This window comes from Puccinia triticina, chromosome 13A, assembly GCF_026914185.1.
Source record: "Puccinia triticina chromosome 13A, complete sequence".
NCBI lineage: Eukaryota > Fungi > Basidiomycota > Pucciniomycetes > Pucciniales > Pucciniaceae > Puccinia > Puccinia triticina.
In genome coordinates this window covers 3,961,548-3,988,940 of record NC_070570.1, presented here as the reverse complement: position 1 = coordinate 3,988,940, position 27,393 = coordinate 3,961,548, and the positions used below count along the sequence as shown (strand labels likewise).

The window sequence follows — 27,393 nt, the reverse complement described above, 5'->3', positions numbered from 1 at the left end:
GTGGAGTGGGAATAGGCCCAGCTGGACTCAAACTATCTAGGATTAACACTCTTTGTTGGCAATGGATCACCAAAAAGCTCACAGCTCCACGATGATTTTCATCGTACTGCATGTTTGAGGACAAAATTCAACTGGCAGAAAAGGCTTGGTTCAAGTGGATCTTGGCATTCATCTAGTGATGAAATTGGGTAGGCTCAAGTGGGTTGGAGAATTTTTGCTGCTCCCCACCTAACTGTGAACATCTGACAGCGCATGCTGTGAGACAGGCACTCATGACGCAAACCAGGACTCCAAGCTTTGTTCATTCTAAGTTCAAATTAATTTGAACTTTCCATTGGGATATACATCAGTATGAAGTTCCTGTAGCATGTATGTATCATTGGAGTTAGTCTACAAATGAGTTCAGATATAGTTGCACCTAACATGAACAACATCTCAGCTTGAGTCAAAAATGGTGTAACAATTGGCATCTGGCAGCATTCAAGAAACAAAATACCATCTGGCACTCTCTAGAGAGAGCCACAAATCTCCCCCTGGTGAATGTGTGCCGGTAATCAAGAGGGAGGTGTGCCTTCTCAATGACCGGTGTGTGCCGGTCATTGAGGGGGTTGTGTAGCCCTCTTGATGACCAGCAACGACCGGTCATCGAGGGCCTCAAGAGGTGCTGCGGCACCTTGATCCAAAATACAGTGGCGGGTGTTGACCACGGGTACCCGGGTACCTGGGGTTTTTTTCACCAAATTCCAACACCCGCACCCGCACCCGGTACCCGCCGTAAGGCACCGGGTACCTGCCGCGGGTTCTGGGTACCGCCAAACGGGTATCACTTGGCAATCCGCACTGTGGATACAGCTCACATTAATATCTGTATGTCTTTATTTAGCCTTTTGTATTTTATATTATTTGGTTCTCTCTTGCTCTGTATTGTGGGTCAAGGAATCCTTTTTCAAGGCCTAGGAGGTCTACATTAGCCTTGCATGTACAACTACAAATTATTTTTAGTTGATATGCACTGTCAATCATCTCCAGTTCACTGTACTTGTATTTCCTTTTCTTTCTTTGTTTTTTTCATGCATCAATTGTTTTTTGTTTTCTATATCTCTACATAGGTTGTAACAAGTCAGACATATTCAAATGCATCCACAGATTTTGATAGCTGCAGTGCACATTGATGGAGGGGATTATACCCTGCAGCGGCGTAGCCGCTTTGGCATCTAGTTTCCAATTTATTTCATTGAAGGTTGAAAAAACGTGTAGTAGCTTTAGTCATAGGACAAGAGTTTTACTACATTACAATGCTCCAAGAGAGACAAGAAAGTGCCTTAGACCTTTTGTTTGCAGCGGCGAAGCCGCCTTGGCCGCTAGTACATGATAAATGGGCAAATTTATCACGCACGACCCATAGTTTGCCCCCATCTCTACCAAAATTTTGGAACCCCCGGGAGTTGCATGTGATAAATATGCACATTTATCATGTATAATGCGGCATCTAAACAGGGTCAAAATTAATTTGAGTGAGGTAAACTGATAATAAATTGTGAGATTATTCCTAAATCTAAAGAACAAAATAAGTTGAAAGGTGAAAACCATTCAGAAGCACACGCAAGATTTTGGTTAGAGCTTTTATTAGGAGATGCAACAGTAGAAGAATTACATTAAAAATGCTAAATCAACTCCTCATGGAGAATCATCAGGCTGCAAAAACCTGAAGCAATCTGTGTTGATCATTTGTCAATGGGTTTGAGAGTAAATCTTGAGGTATATATTGAAAACCATTGGTCATTGCATGAAGAAGATCAAGATACTGTACCAATTCCAGCAAAATACTCTTTTCTTCTGGATTTGGTAGACTTTCCATGAGTTCAGCTATCATTTTTTTCATTTTAGTTGGAGCTTCATCATCAATTTCAAACATTTTATTCATATTCATCAAATCAATGAGTAAGTTGAATCTTCTGCTTTCATCTTCATACTAGAGGCCAAAGCGGCTACGCCGCCGCAGGGCGGAGCCCCCCCCCCCTCCGTCCCCTCACCCGCAACGCAAACCCTCCATCCCAACAGGATTGTGACCTCACAGGCCCGCACGAAAAGAGGTTTGAATTTGCTCAGCGCGGGAACTCTTCACGCATTACTCGCCCCTCCGCCCTAGAAATCATAAACCCGACGGTCCCACTGCTTGCACCGGCCGCCGGCGACATAACCGTCGTCGCCTCACCCCCAACCACTCGCCAACCCTCCCCCCCCATTGCCAGCACCTCCGCCGGCCTCCAGCCCACCCCAAACACGAAAGAACTCCCGGACTCACACGAGCGAGCGAACCCATGTATCCACGCCCACCAAAGGAAATATTTCCGCCATCAAAATGAACAACACAAAAGCAAGCAAATGTCAAACAAATCACCCGCCACAACAGCGTAAACACAAAGCTCGTCACAACTCCGCGACCAGGCCTGGAATAATGAAACGTCAACGTCATCCCCAACAATCAACAAAAAAGCCAAACAAACCTCAACCGTTATCCTACCGCCTTCACCCGTTCCGCCAACATGAACACCCGAAAAAACAACCTTTGTCCCGGGAAAAAATGATTCACTCATCTCGCCAGGCATGTCGTGTGGTTTCACAATCACTGTCACATCAACAGGCAAGCACGAATCCTACACAGATATGTTAGTACCCGTTTTCCAGTATCAGCTGACCTCACATACCCCCAAAATGTGCGTAACCACCACCTCATGCTCAACTATAACTCGCCGCTCCGAATCGACAACACTTTTGACCGATTTCAACGCGCCAGATCCGGTAATCATCAATGGCCTTGGCGCGAACGCCAACTCCAACTGCCCACTTCTTGCGGCCATCAGGGGGTTGAACCTCCACTCGGTGGTCCCACCGAAGTTCCTCTCGACAGCCCCCTTAAGTACGTACCATTCACCGGAAGCAAGGTCATGTCCAAAGTCGGCTAAGCTTGGTGCCATTATGGTGATAGGATCCGCCAGAACGTCGTCGCCATTTATCAGAATATTGCCGGGACCTTGATGAGTTTTGCCGTGCTTCAACAAGTAATGATTGCAAATATTTCCGCTCTTGTCTTCGAACTGAAACTGAACACCAAAGTCAGCCATTCCTCTCCCTACACATGAACATCCTTGGGTCGTGTCAAACCAAAAACTAACTTTCTTGCCGAGTTTCAATCCGACTTCAAATTGAAGATAATCTGACCCTGCTTGTCTATCTGTGAGAAAATAAGGTGAATCGAATGATGTTTGTGTTGACATGACCGGAAAGCGTTGCAAGGGATTAAGGAGTGCAGAAAGTTGTTGGCCTCAAACACCTCTCCTTGATGCAGATGATGGAGGAATAAAAGCGCCAACTTTCCACAAACCATGAACTGGACCAGTTATAATTTGATACAACCGGCAATTAGAATGAATCAGTTGTTGATCAATTGGCCTGCTCCAGGCTGGCCCGCGTGTGTGGAGATACTTTGACCGAACCAAAAATGATGATGCTTTAGTTTTTTTGTCACCCCACGTCTACCCTATCATAGAGCCCAGCGCCTCACGGGCCAGGCAAAAATTTGAAATGTTCATAGCTAGTGCGCTTGCATTGACCAGTGACGATATCAAAACAGTAGCGTCCAACATTTGACTGAGAACAAATGAAAATTACGTAGTTTAGTTGAACATAAGGCAGCTCTGTCCAGCTATGACCAAAACATGTTGCCTTGACAAAACTCGTGAAAAACAGCGAGCAGCAAAGGTCCCTGGTCTCATCTTATGATAGGCGTGGTTCTGCTTAAATTCACAAAAAGCCCTTGACTCGGTGAGTCACATTGCGTTATACATGCTGTGAACAAAACCACTGTCAAGTGGACGGTGTAAACAATTCATTGCATGGAAGTTCAATAAGTGCCATATAATTGAGGCTAAGCAAGACACCAGAAAAATCTTTTCAACGATAGTGTTCATTTTGGATAAACTCGCCCCGCGGTGACCTGGTGGTAAAGTTAGCAATGGCCAATATCAGATGAGTAGATATGAGGAACGTGCCTTGACAACTATTCGACCTGAGATCAAGTCGACTCCTTGAAGCAGCCCACGGCATAAAAACCAATCACCTTTGCGGAATTTAACTTGAGCATCGACTTTTGTTGCGTCATTGCTTATGAAGTAATCTACAAGAAGTGAAGGTTTGCTGGGTCGGTGGACAAAATGTTTAACCCCAGATTGTCGTAGAATCACGTGAAAAGCTCACCAAACAATGTCTTACTACCACCTTTGTCAAAGTGCGTTCGGTCAAACCGTTGCATTGTATTTTTGAAGACTGATCTATAGTTCCGCCGCCCGTAACCAAAGAAGATGAAGTGAATTGAGCGCTGGATTCGCAGATAACCACCCTAGCTTTGTTAGTGTTGAACACCATGTTGATTTTCAACTTGTCATTGATACCCCGAATTTCGCCTTGAATTGAATATACCAAATCGGGTTGGACGACAAAGACTGAAAACGCCAATGGCGACAACCTGACGGGAAATAGGAATGTCCCGTTGACAAATTCGCCGGATCCCTTCAACAAAGCTCTTCTGAAGGGAGTGGCAGGTCTTCCACGCCTTTCGTCGTGATAACCCTTCTGAGTAAAGTTGATTGTTAGTATTAAACTAATCAACTTGCAGTGAATGCCCTTACAATGCTTATAGGTTTGAACAACCCCTCAAAAGTAATGCATGAGTCGGGACTGTACGGTTCGCCATTTGCCTCAATTGATACGCTTCCTTCCGTAAGGTTTGAAGCCATGGTTAGCCTGTGTTGTTGAAGTGCAATGATGAAAATTTGATATTGTTATGAATGATTGCGGCAAGCAGTAGTGATAAAATGATGAAATAATGATTTGGCAAGCAAATCATTCTAGTTCGACCTATCTCCTCCTTCCATGCAAACTCCGGGCTGGAAGCTCTGTCCCTGAGCCTTGCAGTTATCGATTAAAAAACGGTGAGGAAAATTAATCCAATGCAAGCAACATCTCTTTCTGCGCATGAGCATCATTATTACCCCGTTTTGCGCCTCATCATTTGCCGTTGATCTTCCAATCCAGTCACTCGACTCATGGCTAATCGCGGGTGTGACACATTGACAGCTAATAGTCAGAGTAAATTATAGTCCCATGTCGTGGGCGACCCATGTTGATAATTTGCATAACTTAATTGAAAAACATATATACAGGGTAGTTGATGTATTATTGTGTTAGCGGATATCCCGCTCGACAATGGAAAAGTTCCATTTACCCCGTGATCCTTGAAAAGAGGATAGATCAATCAGAAATTGACGGTAAGGCACTCAACCGGTAATTTAACACTATACTGCTCACTTACTCGTATTTGCTTGAACAACCTGCGATCACTGCTGGTCGCGAACCTACACACTTCATCCATGAGCGGATGTGAGGAAAACAATTAAGGACCCCCTCATCAAACCCGCAGAGGTGGCTAACATTTATCCAACTGAATAGACGCATGTCAAATATGAGGAATTGGAATCAGAAATAGCCAATGGCTCTAGATATCCACACTTGTACTTACGGCCAAATCGCCATGTCTGCTAAAGAGTACTTTCCACTCCCTAGGCCTGCAATGTAACTTCTTGCAACAATTGAGGCACGCTGGGCGAGATGCTGCTCCAACTCATTGAATGCTTCAAGTATTTGATTTTGGTAATATTCTATGGAATAAGTGTCGCGTGTTGAAGCATAACCTGTGTTACGCGCCCTGACATCGAACATCAGTGAACAGCCACAATTGCAATTAATAATTGAGGATAACTTACGCGCAAAATGAATACATTCTTCAATCAATATTCCCAAGTGGGAAAGGCCCCACGAAATCCATTGTTCCATTTCGGATGATTGAGTGCAATCTGCAAACCTGAAATTGTTGTTCTGATCTATACGGGAACATAAATACTACGGGATTGCGAGTAAATGCCCTGAGCTGGTTATTAGAATCACACAACACAAAGTGGTCAAGAAACTGACTTGACTAATTGCTCCAGACTCCATGACGCAAAACGGCGCCGACTGCGTATTGATGGCTGTTTGATTGTTATCAATCAAAAAGGGAATTCTGCCTACAAGTGTAGGGGAGTGGTCAAATAATCTGACTATATAGCCGAACCGGAAAGCCTTACCATTAGGGTTCAATTTAATGAAGTCGTTCAATTTTTGACTACCTTTACGAACGTCGCAAATGTGATGTGCTATGTCAAATTTGTAACAGTCCATCAGCTCTTCCACCAGTATCTGAACTTCTTGGCCTTTTGGGGTGTTCATTGTGATAAGCCTTAACGGGAAGGACATCTGCGGGCTCGACATCGCCTGAGCACAAATTTGAGTTTCAAAGAAAAGTGTTAGTGGCACGCAACAAAGCGTGTATTGCCGGCGAAGCTCAATCGACTTGCAAGAGTAACCATTACTTAGCCGGCGCAATACCTAATATAACACACGTAAAAGCTGAAAAACTGGGTATTCCCCAATCGGCCCCAACGTGAACTTGAATGGCGTTCATCACGAGACACGTTAAGGTTTAAGATGAAAAAAATCAGCGTCCTGAGCTCGCCGCGTGATTATGCCGAGGAATTGATTACCAGAAACAAAATAACCGTGGGGAAGTTGAATGGTAGATTATGAATCATGTTAATAGTGAGGCAAAACCATAATGGTTTGCACCCCTGTTGAGTCGCAAATTTACCTTTGTTTGGTCCAAGACGAGGTGAGTACCATCCTGAATCGAGAGATTCAACTCTGCCGAATATGACATTATACCCTGACGCGCCGGAAATGCATCATCTGTTGCATATGTATGTAGCATTTATTAAATAGATTACTCAGGTTTCACTCTTCCACGGCGGCCGGTTGAAACCATGCAACATCTGGCTCCAAGAATGCCGCGACGCATACTGGATGTCATCGCTACATGCCGTTCGTACTTGGAATTTTGCTGATTACTTGCGCCATCAGCTTGAACTCCCCGCATCGGGTCGATAGCTGGAATCCCAAAAGTAGAGTTGATTGATTTCACATGGAACTTCTTAATCTCTAAAGGTATATGTGAATGCTTAAAGAATGAGTACTGCGGATCCTGCGTGAAATATCAAAAAAAATGTGAAAAGTCACAACTGAACGTCTTCCGCCATCAGTGACCCTCTGTGTTTAAGATCTCTCCCTGAGTGGCAGCTGCGGGTCCCAAAATTTGGCGATCCCACGCCACTATCGTTGACACGAAGTCAGGGTGAACAGCCAAGATTCGAACAAATAACAGACAAGCGGCCACTAACCAGGCATAGAAGCATGACATGCGTTCCCGCGACAAATAGCGATGTCAAAACAAATAACGATGTGAGATGAAATAACTGCATAATTTTATTGTTTTCCGGATTTTTTGAGTTGTAAGCAAAGGCAAGCATGCCTATTTGATGACGGTCTTGGCCTTTGAAGCCTCCTTGTTGATTGATCTCTGGGTTTTGCTGTTGTCGACGGACAAGTTTCGCGTAACCTGAGTTTAGCGTTGGCCGCAGGACATAATCAAATGTGCATGGCCGATTGAAATTGTAGGTGGAGCATTAATGAATGTCAATGCTCACATGTTTGGGAGGCCGCTGACGCTGTGATATGAGGGTCCTCGTTCATCAACTAATCAGTATCTATCTTGTAGGTTTGACGCTTTCCATTTCCACAAAAGTAGAAAATCAAATCACAGATCTTGCCTTACGACGTTGAATAGATTCTAGCTGCGATGTCTGATACCACTAATTGATGTATTGTCGTGTATAACAAGCCGCCGGCCGTAGATCGCATGGAATTCGACGGCGATTTCCTGCCAATATCAAGCGTAAGTCGTAGTCCCCATTTCCTTGAGATGCTTGTACTGACAATCAAGCACAGTCAGGAGACGACGCGGAGTCGCGGACTATTGAAAACTTCGATTTTGCGAAATGTTCTCGGAGAGTTACTGGCATGTCATCAACGTTAGCTCACTGTTACACGGTTAATCTACGCGCTCTCGACTTCTGCGGCGTACACCTGATGGCGGGCATGACGTATCGTGCGCGGGGAATAGTCGTAGGGGGTGGCAATTTGCCGGTTCTTCACTACAATTGTGCAGTCATCTCGGATACGCCACTTGACGATCCGTTTGCATTTGCCAACCCAGTCAACATCACCGGTGTTGGAACAATATGTGATGTCAAAGCTTACCGGTCCAGATTCACGTGTGAAGGAGTGATAACTGAGGTCACATTGGAACACAAAGCGCAGGTTGGTCTGTGATCCGATTTTCTTGCCTCACCATTTGTCTGATGTAGGATTTCAGGCCCCCCTGTTCAACAAGTTCTTAGCTTGATACTTGGTAGACGAGTCACGTGTAGCCATAACCTCGCGTGATATATTTCAATCATCATGCCACGCAATGTTTGTTGGTGCCTTGGACGGCGTGAGCCCAGTAACTGGAGAGTTACTTATTAAGGTGCGCTTATGTTTTCAATCTTTGTGTAAGCAATAACTAACATGGTTGACTACTTAGGTGACTTTGGTTGAAATATATGGGGGGAACTCGACTGGCGCTGAGGATGTTGTCTAACTCAAGTAACACAAAATAGCATGCACCGGCAGTTGACAACCAAAGTCGACCACAACATAGAGAAGTTTCCCCCCTTCTTACTTTAAATGGCAACACTGTTGAGTTAAGTTAGTCATGAGAGTTTATTATTTCATGCGCGTGTTGCGGAGTTGCGGCCAGGACTTGTGTACACCGCAACAATTCATATATTGATATTTAGTAAGGAGAGACATGTGGCGGGCTATCAAGCGAACGTGTGTTGCAACATTTAAATTGTGCTACGTATCAAGCCGGAGTAATGAGCAACAATTCTTCAAACGTACGGCCCCGAATGGTGGCATGCAATGGCAACACTGAGCAGAGTGAGGAGGCGGAATTCCCGGACGAGTCGCAAATACATTACTTCAATGTTCAGGAGGAATCATGAAGAAAAGGGTTGTTGTTAGTAGAAACAAGTCGTGGCGTGAATCCTAATCATTCAAATGTAGAGAAACACATGAAATTGTGTGATTGGGACCGCTTAACCAAGACTTGTAATGTCAAGTCAAAATTGTGGAACAGTGGTGAAAAGGCTTGAATTGGCAGGTGTCACTCGCCAATCTTAGAACGCATAAATTAGCTTTATAGAACATCTGTCTGCTGTTTCACAATACGTATTACAACAAATTATGTTTACAGAAGGGTACGTGGAGCTTCACGCAAAGGATCAAAAGCAGTTCGATGGTGTTTAGTGGGCGTCCGCATCCAAATGATCAATTGCCTGCGTGGATAGTCAATGCATAATGAGATGTGAGATCAATTATAAATTACGGACACGTGATCAAATACGCACATGAGATCCGAACATTTGACGATGAACAACATTGACGACACCGGCCCTTTCTTGGGGCTTTCCAACAAGCAAATTTTCGACGTTGGAAATGCGGGACAGTGCAACGTAGAGTTGTCCGTGGGAGAATACGTCCGTGGTCAAATAAACTCCCACTCGGCCAAAAGTCTGGCCTTGTGCTTTGTTGATTGACATAGCGTACGCAGGTGTAATTGGGAACTGGTATCTGAAGAAACTGAGTCCGGAGCGTGGTGATCCTTTATTGTGCAACTTGACTCGGGGAAGCATAATTATTCTCCCTTTGAATGGCCCTGTCATCAACTGTCCCTGAATATAAACATGGGAAAATGCTAAAATTAGCATCCGTGTTCCGTTGCCACCGTTGATGTTCATATTGCGAGTGACTACAACGGGCATTCCGATCTTGACGAGGATAAGGTGTTCAGGGAATCCGGATATTGAGATTTTATTGAGACATTCCTCGGGAAGGCTGTCACAACCGTCCGGATCCGGGGTGTCAATTGACTTCAACGGGGATGCGTCGCCAGGGATACTATTCATAATATCTTTGTTGAGTTGTTTTACATCCCGGTTGAGGGGTGCGAGAATACATCTTTCATTTAAATACTCCACTACATCACTTGTGCTGCGGGAGGATATTGAATTCAGTTGGCAGTAAACAAAGTCTGTGAGGCGAATCGACATGTCGCGCGTGTTTGGGAAGGACTCGACGTTCATCCCATCAAGGGGTACAATGCCAAAGTCGGTTGTCTGATCTCTACCTTCGCCAAGGCGGAGAAGAGCCCGTGCAAAAACCTGATTGTTTTCCATTGCCGCGCCGCGCAGAGCCGCGGCAAGCCTCATGTTCTGGTGCAGCTTGAATTCAGAAACGTGATCCCAGACTAATGAAGATTTTATTGTTGCCGCGTATGAGGGTGGAAATTCGTTGTATTTCACAACTGGTAGTGTCTGTCGAAAACCACCCGAGAAAATAACTGTCTTGGCTCCGAATGGTAGCGTCGATGAGGTGAGGCGCTGAAGTGTCCGGTCAACGGCGTCAATGCAATTCTTGTGGATAGTAACAATTTCGTCCCAGATGATGAGTCGCGCGGTGACTAATTTTTGCGCGAATGAAGAATCGGTTTCGACAGGGCACTCGACGTCCCTCATGGCATCAATGGGGATCTTGAATGCGGAATGAGCTGTTTGCCCAAACCTGAGCAGCAAGGCTGCAACACCAGACGATGCGGTCACAATGAATGGAAAACGCTTGGTTTCGGCGAAATCTATGATTGAATTGAGGACAAATGTTTTGCCCGTTCCGCCGGGTCCGTCCAAGTAAAACAGGCGAGGTTGCTTTTTGGTCAACGATTTTTTCACGTTATTGAAGAAATCGAGTTGTGCTGCATTGAAACGTGTTTTATTCGCGCGGAGGCGAGCATAGACAGCCGCAAAATCTTCTTTCCCAAGGCGTTCATGTTCGAGACGTCCGAGAGATCGCTTGTCGGCGCGGCTGATAGTGATCCCGCATGTTTCTAAATTGCTTCCCATTTCTTGAAGGATTTCCTCCAACCGGAATAAGGCGAGTACACGTCGTTTCTCTGGTCTCAAGGTGCGACTTGAACGGTTCTGCATGTCAAGCCGTGGAGAATCGTCCGTGAACGACTCAAAGTGCCTCTCGAACAACTTTTTGGGGTCTGATGGCGGCGAGTGTATGCACATCATCGCATACATTTCGGCGAGCTTGTAACCAGTTTGAGCTGAGGAAGCTTCGTGGAGAGTCCGGTCATAAAGATAATCGTCTACAAGCAAGCCGAGCCAATTGCATGCGATCTGGTAAGTATTGGCACGACGCCCGTCAAGAGTCCGTAGTTCTTTGTGGGATCTGCATCCTTTACGATGAAGAAGTAGAACACGCAAGTAGAACTTCTCGCCTGCGAGAAAGGAAACCGAGAACATCCTGCCGACCGCTTCTGATTTTGTTTTGCGGGGAAGCCACGCCTTCTTGCCTTTGTCCCACCAAAAAAAGCAAGGGATCTCCTCGTAGAGCAGGGATCGCGCCGGCCGGCCTTCCGCGCCGATCGAGTTTTTCTGGTTTAGCTTGAAGTATCCGATTAAGCTAGTCTGAGAAGCTTTTCCCGACTTTATCTGCCCTTCAGCGCCCTCATTTGAATCGAAGTAGACCAGTTGTTCACCAGCATCGTGAATTGCCAGCCGTGTTACGGCGGGGGATCGGTTGGATAAAGGAAACTTGAATAATCTCCAACATGCTAGAATCACGTGTCAGAAAAGTGGCTTGGAAAAAATGGATCAAAAAACAAACCTTCAGGAGGGCTGATGTAGCGCGCATCAATGTACGCCTGGACTTCGTTCGCTACGTCGGCTGCCATGTATGATCGATCATGGCCTTTCGTAATGTACTTGTAAAGGTATTTGATAGCGGTACTATTAACCGGGATCTCAACATTGATATGGCATTCGAACATTAAAGTCAAGAACTTGTTGAAAGGAACAACATTCCCATTGGTGAATGTGGTGGTGTGTTTCGTGACTGTTGCTCCGTTGTCGCGCCTGAGGTAAGCTGGGTATGCTCCATCAATGATTACGGTGCGAGGAGTGTAAGGTTTTGGGTAACCGGATTTGCAATTCTCGCCAGTCCAGCAAGAGCGTCCAATGCAAGGCCCGTGTAACATGAATTGCGTCACAAGTTGATGAAGGCAAGGTTCGAAGAACTCATCAGGAATTTCGGCTGAAACGATGCGGTCGACTTCTTCAGGGGTGAGAGGTCGATCGTTGGGGTCAAGAGTTACCATCAAATGAAGGTGAGGAAGACCCCTCTTCTGGAATTCTATTACGGACACGTAGGCGAGAACCTTGCCGAGACGGCCCATCTTTAGCAGTTGAAACATGAGGGCCTTCATCTTGAGGTGAAATACTCTTGATACGATAGTTGGATGGTCGGCAGGTGATTCTCCAGCTGGAATGATGAGTAAGATTTTGGGCCAATTGGGATTTGCAGTCATTGTGATAAACAATGATGGAGGTCCCCCTTTTTTACCGGGGAGGGGTTTTTCATTTTGTAATTTCCACCCTCATGTTTGGGCAAACATCAGGGTGGACATTGGCCAGAATTTTACTAGAGATTGCCAAGTGGACCCGCGCGCGGGTACCCGGCACCCGTGGGCGGGTACCCGCCACATGGCGTCGGGTACTCGCGCGCGGGTGCTGTGTACGGGTCCGGGTGCGGGATTTTGGGCAAAAAAGCACCAGGTACCCGGATACCCGCCAAAAATACCCGCGGCAGGCGGGTCTTCCAGGTACCCGGGTACCTGCTATTACGTTCACCGAGGGAGTTGATTCCTTGAGATGAGCGGGACAGATCCTGGTCATCAAGGGGAATCAGCCCTCTCAATGACCAGGACAGACCCCGGTCATCGGGAGGAACCATCACTCCCGATGAACAGTCTGTAGCTGTCATCGAGTGAGGGTGTTGGATAAAAAAAAGCACAAGTACCCGCGGTACCCGCAAAAAGTACCACCGGTACCTGCCCGCGGGTGCCGTTGTAGGACTCAGGGATGGATGGGTAATCGAAGTTCCTTTGAGGGGGAAATAAATTGTATGATAGGTTGAAAGGCTATTACAATCTACGGGTGGTTTGAAAGACCTGCCCCTCTAATAGTACTATGCAAATAACCAAGAGTCTTGTAATCAATATTTAAAAAAAATGTGGCAGATTCCAAGATAGCTCTTACTTTTATATAGTAATCTCTATCAGACCTAAATATCTAATTCAATGTGTTTTCAGACTGGTTATAACTACGGATAACGTGGTTTGTTATGGTGAAGTTCCTCTACTGTTGTTGATGTTATGATTTGTACTACTACTTCTACTACTTCTACTACTACTAATATGCTAATAAGGAGAATGGGTTGTTGATTGTTGGTTTTACTACTGCACTAACACTCTACTGACTGACTGACTCTACGCTACTCAATACTACTACTGCTAACTACTACTAATAAACTACTACTGTGACCAAACCTTTGTAGGCTGATGGTCCAAAAAAGAAATTATGGGGGGGAGAAGAGCTTCTTTTATATTGAAGAGTGAGAGATTTTAGCTCCAGGGTGATGTGTTTGGGGAATTTAGCTGCAGGGGATCCCAGTTGCACAGCATATGTACACCTGTACTGCACAGCCACACAAACAATGAGGGAATTATGCTGCAGTGACACTATTTGTACACCTTATCTGCCTGCATATATTGCACTACCTGATGTCATGCGTTGCTATGTACCCAAGCCACCTTCCATATCCTTCAGAATGAGTTGCTATGTAACCAAGCCACCTTCCATGCACTCTGCACCCAACTAGAATACTCCTCCTTTCCAGGATTTGGGGGTCAAAGCCTCTCTCTGGTCCTGCTTCCTTCCTCCTCCCTCATCCTTGTATCTACGTTGTGTATTCTTCCGTCCAATCCGCCATGGCTAGCAAAAGGCGTATGTGTGTAAATGCTGTGACTGTTGTGTAAGATTATCTCCTCCTCTTGTAATGGGTTCCACCTGTATGTAACTGTACTATCATAATACCTTTTCATATTTCCTTTTGGCATTGCAACAGGCACAGCACACCACACCGTGTATGGGTACGGGTGTCTGAATATCACAAAAAACACCGCAGGTACCCGGGTCCACTTGGCAATCTCTAAATTTTACCCATGTACCCAAAATTGATGACCAGTGTGTGTTTTTCATTGCTGTAGGAAAGTCTCAGCTCAATGTCCACCACATTCTGGCCATCTAACTGGGCTTTTCCGAGCTCGGTGAACAGTATTTACTGCCTGCTGAGCTCAGAAAGGCCTGCGCGATGTGCAGCATGTGCTGGTCATTGGGTTGTCGCTTCCCCGACTTGGGGAACCCTGTAATTTGTCCACCACAACGTTTGGCTGAACATCGTGGTGGACAAGTGCAGTGGACATCAACCCGCTGCCTCCCCAAGCTCAAATCCGATGACCAGCACCTACTGGCCATCACATGGGTGAATTCCGAGCACAATGACCAACAGATACTGGTCATTTAGCCAGCCTTCCCAAGCTTGTTAGGCAATATATACTGTCCATCCAGCTCACAAAAGCGCAGCTGGATGTTCAGCATTCCCTGGCAGCAACGGTGGATAGTTACGGTACGGTTATTGGTAACGTACCAATATCGTAACGGTTTTTCTCTTGTTACCGTTACCATTAACCGTAACAGAAGGGTGTTACAATATCACACACCCAGGATGTTTGAAATTTGACATCCGTTACAATATCTGCCCGCACAGAGGGGCAGATATTGGACTGAATATGATCCAGAGGGGGCCATTTGCCCCTCTTTATCTCGTTAACTGGTGGTTAACGTGTTACGCTACTAGTAACGCAAGTAACGCACCAAAAAAATCAGGCCCATTACAATATGGGCCTGGGGTCACAACTAGTCGTTACTATTAGCGCTAACGCCTGAGCGCAGTAATGGCAAGCGTTACGCTACGCGGATAACGGCGGTTATCATAGCGTATCGTAACTACCCACCTCTGCTGGCAGTTGAGCCAGGAATTCCCCAGCGCAATGTACAGTAATTGATGTTTCATTAATCTGGGAAAGGCCCTCATAAATGAACAACATGCACTATTAATTAAGCTGAACTTTTAACAGCACATCTGTGATTAAGTGGAGGATGTCTTCACTCAATGACAGGTATAAAACAGTAATTGAGAAAAGAATCCCTCTTATGAATCGAAATACAAACTGGTCATTTAGTGGAGGATTTCTCCACTCAATGGCAGGTATACATGGTCAAAAATGGTAGGATTTCTACACTCCATGGCTCATACAGAGGATCATGGAGTGGAGTATTTCTCCAGTTGAGTTCTTTACAAACCAGTAATGGAGTGGAGGTATTCTCCACTTTATGACCATAAAAAATGGTAATCAAGTGGAAGGTTTCTCCACTTGATGGCTATTACACACCGGTCATTGGAGACCACCTGTGTGTACCAGACTATGAGTGGAGAAAGCCATTAGTTGAGTCTAACTCACCAGAGAAAACAAAATAGGATGAAGATTAGACCAGCATGAGTTGAGTATGAACATGTGAACAACTCTCAACTCATATCTGGCAGACTTCTAGAAAGAAATTACAGTCTGGCACTCTCTAGAGAGTGCAACACATTCCTCCCTGATGTGTAAAATGTATTTTGATCTATTTTTTAAGGTTTCTGGTTTTGATTGGTCTCACCACACCGCCCAAGCCGGGCCCCCCTCAGCCTTCTCTTCCCCGCCTTGGGTCTTCCAGTCGCTCGGAATCGCCGCCGGCCGCGCCTCTGCTACCTATGTCCCCTGTCAGGTTTTGAGTCCAGGACCCTTGCAGCCCTAACTTAACACAAGTCCCCCACATTGGAGGGCCCTGGTACAGCCTGCGCTGGCGCAAAGCGCCCTCGTGCAAAGCGCGACCTCCAAAGGAGGGACTTGGGACTAATGTCCACATTTTGGCCTGAGGGTTTGAGGCCTTTTGGTGGGGGATTTGTGCCATTCCAATTTTGACCTTGTTCCCAAACAGCCCCATACACGCCCTTTGCACCATTAGAATCCTCTGGTTCTTCCCCATCTTTTGACGCTACACTCATCCCTGAGAACCCAACCCTTCTCTTTCCATCCTCCTTCAAACTTTTGGTTTTGAAGGTCATTCTGAGCTGTATCATGTGAATGTATTGAAAAACAGTACAGTATTCAATTCAATCCCCAGGAACCAAGCTCTGTTTTAGATGCCTTGCCCAATCCAGCTCTTGTGACAGATTTTCACTTTGAGGACAGGAACTGGAAGCCAAGAAGCTTGGCTGTTCCACCCCTTCATACCTTCACCCAGGTTGGAACGTTTTTTGCTGTGTGAGGGGAAAAAGAAGAAATATGGCTATAAAGCCACAAACAACCCAAACCCTCAAGCCAAAATTACAACATTAGTCATAAGCTTCTTCTACAGAGAGTCCCTTTGGAATGTGGGGGTCCCCCCCCCTCCGTTTGAGAGGCTTAGTTAGGCTAGCTTGCAGCCAGACACAGCCCCGAAAAAAACCCTTGCTACTTTCCCTGACCATTGCCTAGCCATCTCAGCTCTCAACCACGACTCAATTCAATCTGATCCTGAGGAGCTTTGCAACCAGGACCCTGGAAGTAAGTACAACTCTGTTTTTTGGCTCAACCAGACCAAATCATCCAACTGGTCAGATGACAGAAGCCACCAACAGAATACTAATACACCGTACCTACCTTTCTGTACAGACAATGATGGCATGTATTTAGACCCCGTTTCAACCAGCAGTGCCAAACCAGACATGGCTTTTTCCTTGTTTGTCTGGACTGGACTCCTGTAGTCATCCCTGGGCCTGTATGTTACCACTGCACAAGCAACGTTGGTTAAGATGATCAAAGGCCTATAAAAGACACTAACTCTCCTCCCTCTTTCTCTTTCTTTATTTGCTCCAAGTATCAGTTCTTATCCTCCACCTGTTCATAAATCCACCAGTCTCATCCCCGTTTTCATAAATTTCCCCACCACAACTCACAACTCATCTTCTTACATTGATCTAGTTGCTGAAATTTTCCCTGTTATCATCAGAACCCGTGCGACAACCTTGTCCTGCACCTCTGCAATTCTGCCCTTTTTCATATCTTTTTCTGTTTCTCTCTAGCCTGTCATCACTTGTGCAAAAAGCTCTTGTTGTTTCATCTCATACCGTACTCTGCCCTTTAAGGTACTTTTCCTCTCATGTCTCACACTTGTAGCTCTCTCATTCAGGAGTCTGACATAAGATGCAATCAACCTCTAAGTCTTCCTATTCTCACATCTATGGTGAGCCAGGTGTACAAGGGAAAAAGAAGATAATGATTGACAAGGTCTCAGCCCGGACAGGAGTCCGGGATGAGGTAGATACCGCGACTGCGGCGAGTGTCGGAGTGTGTAGCCCTCCGGGCTACAACACCCCCCCTCTTGCCGTAGATGTGGTATCCTGTACGGAAATATAAACAAGATAGAAAAGAACACACAAGGAATAATGGAAGAAAGAAATTTGAAGGGTTGAAAATAAAAACAAAACAAATAATAAAGCAAAAAAACAATGAAAACCAATCAAGCCTTCATGATCCTATTCCGCAATGCATTAAAACTCTCCGGCGGCATGCCTTTGGTAAAGATGTCAGTCAACTGGTCCTTTTTTCCTACCCACTCCAGACTAGTTTTCTTCTGAAAAAGTGCTTCATTGGTAATATAAAAATCTATGTCAGTGTGACGCGTCCGCTTGTTGGACGCTTTGTCAGTGGACACCTTAATGGCAGATTGATTATCACAAAACAATTGACCTATGAAGTCTTTCTTGAGCACATCGCGCAGTAAGTGTTAAACCCACAGGGTTTGGCGCTTCGCAACTCCAAGGGCCATGTATTCCGTGTGACAAGTCAACAATGCCACTGATTGCTGTCTCCTTGATACCCAAAGAATGGGGCAGTTGAGGAACAGGACCAGGACACCGTAAGAGGACCTGGAGAATTCACCTCTCCAAGAGGCATCTGCAAAAGTCTTGAGCCATCACTCGACAGGAAAAGACATAAGGAGAGATCCTTGCTTCCGGCTAGATAGTTTATCAGGTGTTTGAATTCTTTCCAGTGATTGAGACCTGGTTTGGCCGCGAAGCGCGCCAAGTAATTCACCGCAAAACACAAGTCTGGACATGTTCCCACAGCAAAATAACTAAAATACCCAATTACTGACAAGCACCTCCCTGAGTCTCCCAGTATTCCATCTTCATCCGTTGTTGCTTTGAAACCCGCCGGCAAAGGAGTTTGTGAGCCTGTGTCTCTTATGTGACAACAGGACACAAGAAAAATGGGTGGGCACTGCTTGGATTTCTTGGGATAAAGAAATAACAAACAGTAAGAGAGAGAGAGATAGAAAGAAAGAGATGATCTGAGTTATGATAATCAAGGTTCTTTTGACCTGTAGGTGGGAATTAACATCCACTAGCAATGCTACTCCTTAAGGGAGTGCTGCCAAGCTGTGCCTGAGATTGCAACAGCCTCTTCTCACAATGGAAACGTGGAAGGTACCTGAATTATACAAGTCTAATCAGCCACAATTTTTTAGACTTCTCTGTGGATAGTCAAGGTTCTTTAAAGGGAAACCTATGTGGTTTGTTACTGACAAAAACCACAGAAAAAGAAGGATATGCAGAGGTTTGATCCTTGAGAGTAGATGTCTAGAGGTATATGTACCTGTGATCAAAGAGGAGATAAGCAAACAAGAGAGGAGAGAAAGCAGTCAAAGAGACAGAGAGGAACTCCTCTGAGATAATCAAGGGTCAATGAAAAGGGTACTAACTGTCAATATTCTGTTGAGTTGTCTGTTAGTCTGCTACCATGATGTATCACCACAGTATGGAGGGCTGTCGGATTGACCCATGAGCACTACCAACCAACCACCCAGCTGGCAGCCACAAGCGTCTGTAGCCTAGTTGGTAAAGGCAGCACTCTAGTATGTGTCTCAGCATAGCTGAGGTCGTGAGTTCGACTCTCACCAGACACATCTTCATTTTACAGTCTCTACAGGTTATGAGCCCAGAGCTACCTGAGCGCTACTCGCTTACAATAGAGACTTGATGAATTTGTGAATGCTTACTTGTAAGACCACACAAACCCCTATAAGCCTACATCTAGATCACGGGTTCAATCCCTACACTGATCATCTTTCCTGGGTCTCATTCCCACTCTCTCTTGGGGTCAATCCCCACTTCCCATCATGTAGCAAGGGGGGGTGTTGAGTTGTCTGTTAGTCTGCTACCATGATGTATCACCACAGTATGGAGGGCTGTCAGATTGACCCATGAGCACTACCAACCAACCACCCAGCTGGCAGCCACAAGCGTCTGTAGCCTAGTTGGTAAAGGCAGCACTCTAGTATGTGTCTCAGCATAGCTGAGGTCGTGAGTTCGACTCTCACCAGACACATCTTCATTTTACAGTCTCTACATATTCCTGTGGGTAATACTGGGAGTGTAGTGGCCTTGTTCTGGTGATCCTGGGTTGTCTGGAGGTGTGGTTCTGGTCTGCTGAAGTCTGTAGATCCTCCTCAGGCAAGGGGGATCCTGACTTCGAAAGTTTTCACAGTTTGCTTATGTAATTACATATGTACATGTGGTTTGGCGCGCCTGGTAGCGCTGACACATCACAACTGCGCATGCGCGCCACAACTCAAGAACTCAGGGAAGGAGTAGAGTTACAGAGAATTGGTAAGTTGTAACTAGGGTTAAAATTGCATGAGGAAACAGAATATGAAGTCAAAACAAGGATATCTTCTAAGATGAAAAAGATATGAAGTAATTCATGTGTAAAAAGTAGAAAAAGGCAGACTTTAGGTCAGCTGTGTTGACTCTAAGGCTGACAGAGTTGCTGCCGTAGTAACACCATCCCAGTTTTCATTGAGAATGCCGGCCACCAGTTCAAAACTGTGTCCTGTACATTTAACATTCAAACAAACAATCACATCAATTCCATGACTCCACTTGATCATCTTAAGGATGTCCTTCAGATTGTGCTTGAGTTTCTTCAGAAGCGCCTCACTCAATGCCATCACGACCCCATTGTCTATATGCAGCCATACCACACCTGCTTTGTCCAGGTGCCGGAGTACATAGAAGCTGTTGTTGTATTGCAAGGGTGAATTGTGTCCAGCACACCCTTGAGGTGGAGCCACCAGCATCACGCCGCCTGCCGGGTTCCATAGAGCACTTTCTTCAGCAGAAGTTTATGGCCAGGGGGTGTTTACATCCCTTCAGGAGGTTTGACCCAAACTTCTTCATTGATTGGCAAATTAAGGTGTGCGGCCACGAAATCAAAAGACTGAACCGGCCATCTGTACGCTGCCGCAATCACTAGTAGAAGCTGCCGGGAGACAAAAGTTGCTGTTGGAGCAAAAGTCACTTCAAGGATAATTAAATTTCCCAAAAAAAATACTCAAAGTTTGAGGTTGGGAAAATCATTGAAAAAAAATCACTCTGTACTGAAAAACATGCAAACTGAGCGTGCTCAGCCAAAAAAATAAAAATGTTCCAGACTGAGTAAAAAACAATGGGGCACGTTTTTGGGGTGATTTGTTGGATGGGCCTGCACAAGGCCCGCATGGGCCCCTAACATGCCTGTTGGACCCATTGATAAAGTAGTATTTGTTTGGAATTCTGATGCTCTGCTAAAATGTGAAATGGGTCAAACTGAATAAAAAACATGGGAGTACATTTTTGGGGAGATTTTTTGGACGGGCCTGAATGAGGCCCACATGGCCCCCACAAAGCCCACTGGGCCCATTGAAAGAGTAGCCTTGGTCAAGAATGCCTATGCTCAGCTAAGAAACAAAATGTGTCAACCTGAGTAAAAAACATGGGGCCACACTTTTGGGGAGGGCTTATTGACAGACCTGCATCAGGCCCGTCAGGGCCCACCCAAAGCTGGTTTGGCCAACCCAGAAGTAGTCTTGGTTAAGAATGCCCATATGATGTTTCAGAACAGTACCAATTGACCACTAATCAACAGAAGATATTGAAGGGCTACCGACATCTGCATGACATTTGTGCACTCACAGAATGTATGTCCAGGCCCTTTCCTTTTACTTGGAACCCTGTTGGCCCGTACGGGCCTGATGCAGGCCCATCCAAAAAGCCTCCCCAACAATGTGCCCCTAGGGTTTTTACTCAGTCTGCCACATTTTATTTCTTAGCTGAGCATATGCTTTCCTAACCAAGGCTACTCTTTCAATGGGCCCAGTGGGCTTTGTGGGGGCCATGTGGGCCTCATTCAGGCCCGTCCAAAAAATCTCCCCAAAAATGTACCCCCATGTTTTTTATTCAGTTTGACCCATTTCACATTTTAGCAGAGCATTGGAATTCCAAACAAATACTACTTTTGCAATGGGCCCAACGGGCCTGTTGGGGGCCCATGCGGGCCTTGTGCAGGCCCGTCCAACAAATCACCCCAAATATGTGCCCCATTGTTTTTTACTCAGTCTGACACATTTTTATTTTTTTGGCTGAGCATGCTCAGTTTGCATTTTTTTTCAGTACAGAGTGATTTTTTTTCAATGATTTTCCCAACCTCAAACTTTGAGTATTTTTTTTGGGAAATTTAATTATCCTTGAAGTGAGTAGCGTTGAAATCCTCCCCTTCCACTTGCGTAAATCCTTTAGCCACATAGCAGGCTTTGAATTGCACGCCCAACCCATTCACCTCCGGTTTCGTCACAAACACCCATCTGCCTCCCAAAGCCTTTTTGTCCTCTGGCTTCAGCTTCAACATCCAGACCCTCAGCTGCTCCAAGTTAGACAGTTCTATCGCTATAGCTTTCAACCAGGCGTCCATCTTGCAGCGGTGGGCAGATACGTTACAGTACGTTACGAGGGCAATTTTGGATACCGTAACTATTTTTAGTTATCCATATCTGCCCTCTGGCAACGGTGGGTCGCTACTTTACGGTTATTGGTAAAGTAGCGTTATCATATTTTTTTTTTGCTCAATAACGCTACTACTCTTTCTAGGATCCATTTTTTGGACTACTCTACAATAACCAGACTTAACATATTTTTTTGGGGTGTAAGGATACGATAACCAGCAATTTTTTTGGATACAATAACCAGCATGAGGATTGGGGAGGGGGAACAACTAGGTGCTGGGTTTGCAACCCAAGCCTTTTATAACCTCTCCAGCATTTGCAAAGTCTCCTGTTAGGGGCACTTCCTGACGAAGCCACATAAGGCTGCTCACACAATGTGACATTTTGGAGGGGAGCAAGCGGCCTCGGTTGCTGCTACATACATTGGCTGCTGCCAAGAATAGTCGCTCAACCACACAGGAGCTACCTGGAGTCCCCAGATAAGCACGGGCCATCACAGCCAGGGTTGGGTACCTCGCTTGGTTTTCCTGTATATTACATAGTAAATCAGTTTCTTAGATGCAAATTGATGAAAGAAAGTAAAAAAATGAATAAATACCTTCCACCAAGTCAAAGGTGTGTTTTCATTTTGGATTGCACCATCACCAAATGTCAGATTAGCAGACAAAAATTGATCAACCTCATCTTCCTGAGGTGTTGGTTGTGCGCTGATACGAGAGGCCAGACGAGACATCAGTGAGTTTCCTGCCAATGGAGCCTTTGAGGGTTTTTCCGTAGAAACCAAATGCAGATCCGTGGTCTGCGCTGTCTTCAAATTGGCTTTTCTTTTGAGCTTGGCTTCAGTTGTACAGAATTCTTGCTTGAGTAACTGGCGTATTCCAGTGACCTCAGTGCTTTCGGCCCCAAAGACGAGCTCAAAAAGATGCATCCTGTAACATGGATGCATCAATGTAGAAAGCACAAGAGTCTTGCATTGCATGGCCTCATTGAGATATTTTTCCACACGTGTTATCATTGCCTTGTACATTGGGTATAACGAGTCCGTTTTGGCTGAACTCAGGAGCTTTTCCGTGAGGCTTTCTCTCAGATTGAGGTAGTTAGGTATCACATGTGTACCTGTCGCTGAATCACCCTCCATCTTGGAGGTCAACTTGACAAACACCTAGCAAAAAGTACAGAAACAAAGAGCAGTTTGTTAGCAATGCAATCAAAGAAGTGGGAAGTAGGAGATCAGATTACCTTGAGCTCAGAATTCAATTTCTCTATCTCCATCCAATCACGCGGGGGGAAAAGTATGTCGTCAAATGAGCTGGCAGTTTTTTGTTTTTGGTCTTCTTTAAGAATCTGGTCAATTACATCGTGGGCATCAAGCCCTTTTTTGTAGCTATGGTACTTGATGTTCCATCTGATACCGTATCCCGCAATCAGAGGCGCCACTTTGATCTTCAAGTTTTCAGCAGTTCTCTCAAAATTAGCCCGCTGAGCTGCCAAGTGGGTGATTTGTTTGATCACTGTATCAAGCTAGACGCAACAGCAAACAAATCAGACCCAAGCTCAACTAGAATAAAAGGACGGCTTACTTTTACAGCTGTCTGCCAAAGTTTCTCAGACTTGGCATGTACAGTCCGAGTGACATCCTTGTCTTGGTCCAGAGTGCTAGCATCATCCTTGACAGAACACGCTAATTCAGTGGCGCTACTGTAGTCGCTTTCGAACGCTGCATTGTATTCCTCAGGATGCGGCACCTGCTTCTGGGCCGCCTCCTTATCAGTTTCGGGCGTATCCTCAGGCTCCTCATCTTCGTTCAGTCTACCTAGAACTGGGAAAAATCCCAAAACAGACTCTTTGGTTTTTGCTGTAGGCAGGGTACCAACAGACAGTGCCTTGAGTCCTGAATTCACAATGAGGCGTCAAGGCAATCCCGGCATTGTGCCTATCTGGATCAATCCTGAAACATCTGAATTTGTAGTAGATCAACATTTGGGCCGCACAGGAGGATGTTTTGAATTTATCAAAAAGCGCTGTGTACATTGCAAAGCAGGTTGGAAGTTGTTGCATTTCAGAAACCAGGGATTTATCAATACTAGAGATGAGTAAAGCCCGCACAATCTTCTCATAAGTGGAGTTTTCACACGCAGTAATGGAAAAACGTGCATCTTCCACCGCTGCTTGTCCAACTTCTGCCAGATTACAGTACCAGTTGGCAAAATTCACACTTTCCGCCTTGATTGATTGACTTGCCAAAATTTTTCCTTGCCTGTTTGTATTGACACACCAACCAACTTGCTCTGCTTCAGGGGAACTTGGCCTCCTTGAAATCACGGACTTGCTTTGCCAGCCTCATATCTGAGCGTTCCTGTTGTCCTACGTCAGGATTGAGAGGGGGCATGGCAACATCTGGCTCTCTGGGGTGGTGTGTGGGTTCTGATGGCAGACGTGGGACCATGTGTGGCGGAAGTTGAGGGTTGTCTACCAAGGTTGTTTGCCATTGTTTACCCGCTCAAATTTCCGCAGGTTGACGGACCGGACCTGCTGTTGTCTCTGGGCTAGGTGGCAGGTGCTTGAACTGTGATTGGATGACTGCAATGTCTTCCTCTAGCCAATTTCTGTGTGATAAATCATCAATGTGCTAATTTTATGAGCCTGCCGCTCTGGACATTGACTGTTGATTCATCCTGGGATCCATTGGTTAGCGCAGTTGGCAAAATGGAGATTGGATGTGTTGGTTGGGAAAGGATTAATATGAGGGTTGGTGATGATTGTGAGGTGGGAGGGAAAGGAAAAGGGGGGTAAACAACTGGGAAAAAAAGATTTATGGGTTTTTGGGTAGAGAAAAGGAGATTTGGGCAGGAAAAAAGGTTATAAAGATATTCAAGCAATGTACAAGTTTGTATGTGAACTGGGAGATCAGAAGTGGAGAATTATAGAAAGATATGTGAGAGAGAAAAGTTTATGTAGATTTTCAAGAGTTGGATGGGAATTTTGGAGGTCGGAGACAGAAAAAAAAATTGAGAGGAGCTGAGGAGATCAATCCACAAGTCAGAGACGAAATAGAGACTTGAGTCCTCTCTCTTAGAAGTCCAATGGCAGACAGGACCGGGCCACAGTCCTGCTTTTTGGAAAGATGGCTAATCTTCCTAGCCACTGAAGATCTCCAAGAAAAAACTCTCACCTCTATAACACCAGTGAAATTGGTACCAAAAGTTTGTTGGATTTTCAGCTGAACCAAACCAATTAAGCTTGGAACCAAGGTTGGGATTTTCAATGTTATTGACCTTCTGACTGGGTGTTGGTCAGCCAGATAAGCAAGCTAATTAGGCTTGGTGATCAATAAGATTGAAGTGAGGATGGAGAAGTAGTGTTTTTTGAAAGATGTTCCAAAGGATTAATCCAGTCCTAGTCTGCTAGACGTGAGATGTATATGTATACATAAGCGTCAAGGGCTCATAACCTGTGGTGAACCAGGTGTACGAGGGACAAAGAAGATAATGATTGACAAGGTCTCAGCCCGGACAGGAGTCCGGGATGAGGTAGATACCGCGACTGCGGCGAGTGTTGGAGTGCGTAGCCCTCCGGGCTACAACAACATCCCCATCATCCAACGACCCCGCGGGCCTCACTTCTCGGCCGTTAATAAGGCCTGGTGGGATAAGGTCGGCGCTCGCAGGCTCGCTAAGCGCCATCCCCTATAAGCCTTCTGTTTGCTCGAAGTGGTCTGCGTATAGACCTTGTGGGACATTGTCTGCCTCCCTGACTTCTTTCTTAATCTTGAGTTTATTTGTTTGAATTCCTAATAGTACATACATATTTCATTGGGTCGTTCGGTACACATCCGCTGCGCTTTTCGAAAGGAATTTGTACTCATGAAAGGGAAGCAAGAAGTGTTTGGAGGATGACAGTGTAAGTTGATCAAGGGGTGAGGATTGTCCCCGCGGGAACAGCAGGCTGGAGTGGCCCATACAGCGACTATCTGTACAATGAAGAGCGACATCGCTGGGGGGCTCGTCGTTTCCAGGGCAGCGGGGGGATGAGCGGGTGTGCGCAGCAGCCAGGCTGCGGATGATGATGTAAGCTGCGTACACAGTGCCCCGCCCAAACTTAAACGGGCCTCGTCGAACCACCCCAGCCAGCTGTGTCCGTCGACCATCTACTTCCCACCAAACCATCCCACAACCACCCACCCACAACACCAACACACAACCACAGCACAGAGAATACGAGAAGAAGAATGTCTGCGCCCGCCGAGCAACACCATCCGAGCAGACCATCATCGAACGAGCACCAGGAGGGAAGAGAGATGGACGAGGACCACCAGCCGCCGTCGCCGAGCTCGGGGCAGCCAGCACAGCTCGAGCCGGGCTACCTGAACGACCTTCCCTCGCTGACGCCCTCGAAGCCGCCGGCGTCCTCGTCGGTGTCGGACTCGGACTCGGACTCGATCCCGGAGCGGTTCACGGACGATTCGTCGGACGAGGGCGCGGCGGGACTGCTGGACGGCCTGAGCCTCGGCCCCGCGCCCTCGCCCGTCGCCGCCCCGCGCATCCCGCTGCCCCAACGCACACCCGCCAGCCAGGCCTCGCTCCTCCCCCCCTCCCTCGTCTCCCTCTCCGAACCCGCCCCCCCTCGTAACCCCCGCATGGCCAGGAAACGCAGCCTCTCCGCCCTCGTCGCCCTGCGCTATCGCGGCGGGAAGGGCGACGCGGAGATCGGCGACGAGGAGCGCGGGCTGCTGGCCCTCGACCTCGACACCTATGTACGTCCCCTCCCCTTGCCCCCCCTCTGTCCCTCGCCGCGGGATACTGACAAGCCGCGCCCTTGGGTAGATCAACTCGGGCGAGCCAGAGATCCCGGAGACCCGGGCGCTGCCGCCGACGGCGCTGTTCCCCACCCTGTCGACCGGCATGGCGCCCCCGGAGAAGCCGGGCCGCGGCCTCATGGAGGCCCGCAAGACGACCAGCCCCGCCTCCCCCGCTCTCACCATCGAGCTGCTCCCCGACGCCGCCCTCCTCCTGCCCACCCCCCGCGCCGAGTGGCCCTTCGGAGGCGGCACCGGCCCCGGCAAAACCTCCAGAGGGTTCATCCCCGGCAGGCCGCTCAACCTCCTCTCTCCCACCACCCCCACGCCCACCTCCTCGTCCATCTCCAGCCCCAACGGCCCCCTTGCTCTCGGCTCCGACCCCGCCTCTTGATCTTCTCTGTCTCCAGAAAAAAAACCCTGAACCCTTCCTGATCTATTTCTTCGGTCGCCCACAGTCTGTGCTAGTCTCTTGATCTTCTTCTTCTGTTGTTGTGTATCTATCGCACCCCTTCTCTTTCGCTGTCTCTTTTTGTCTGTGATGCGGCACGTCTACACACACACACACACCAACCAATTGACACATGTGTTTTCTCGTTGTTTTTCTGCCTCTTTTTGTTGTTGTTTCTCGTGGATGGGTGATTTGGTGATGAATGAATAAACTAATGAATGAAGGACTGATGCAACTACACGCCAACC

At 46.6% G+C, this 27,393-nt stretch overlaps 3 protein-coding genes across 3 annotated transcripts; 2 read left to right on the top strand and 1 right to left on the bottom strand.

Annotated features, from left to right (window-relative positions):
- Window positions 1–2,430: 2,430 nt before the first annotated feature.
- On the bottom strand, window positions 2,431–2,978 carry PtA15_13A369 (uncharacterized protein; the record flags this gene model as incomplete). The annotated part of the gene is made up of 3 exons (XM_053162559.1): window positions 2,431–2,450; window positions 2,525–2,657; window positions 2,745–2,978. The coding sequence occupies 3 exons, from the start codon at window positions 2,976–2,978 to the stop codon at window positions 2,431–2,433; spliced, it is 387 nt and encodes a 128-aa protein (XP_053026524.1).
- Window positions 2,979–7,846: 4,868 nt separating this feature from the next.
- Window positions 7,847–8,177, top strand: PtA15_13A368 (uncharacterized protein; the record flags this gene model as incomplete). Its single annotated transcript, XM_053162558.1, has 3 exons — window positions 7,847–7,882; window positions 7,936–8,090; window positions 8,156–8,177. The coding sequence occupies 3 exons, from the start codon at window positions 7,847–7,849 to the stop codon at window positions 8,175–8,177; spliced, it is 213 nt and encodes a 70-aa protein (XP_053026523.1).
- A 17,950-nt stretch (window positions 8,178–26,127) lies between these two features.
- Window positions 26,128–27,088, top strand: PtA15_13A367 (uncharacterized protein; the record flags this gene model as incomplete). The annotated part of the gene is made up of 3 exons (XM_053162557.1): window positions 26,128–26,303; window positions 26,469–26,652; window positions 26,723–27,088. 3 exons carry the CDS (start codon window positions 26,128–26,130, stop codon window positions 27,086–27,088), a joined length of 726 nt encoding a protein of 241 aa, XP_053026522.1.
- Between the last annotated feature and the right edge of the window lie 305 nt (window positions 27,089–27,393).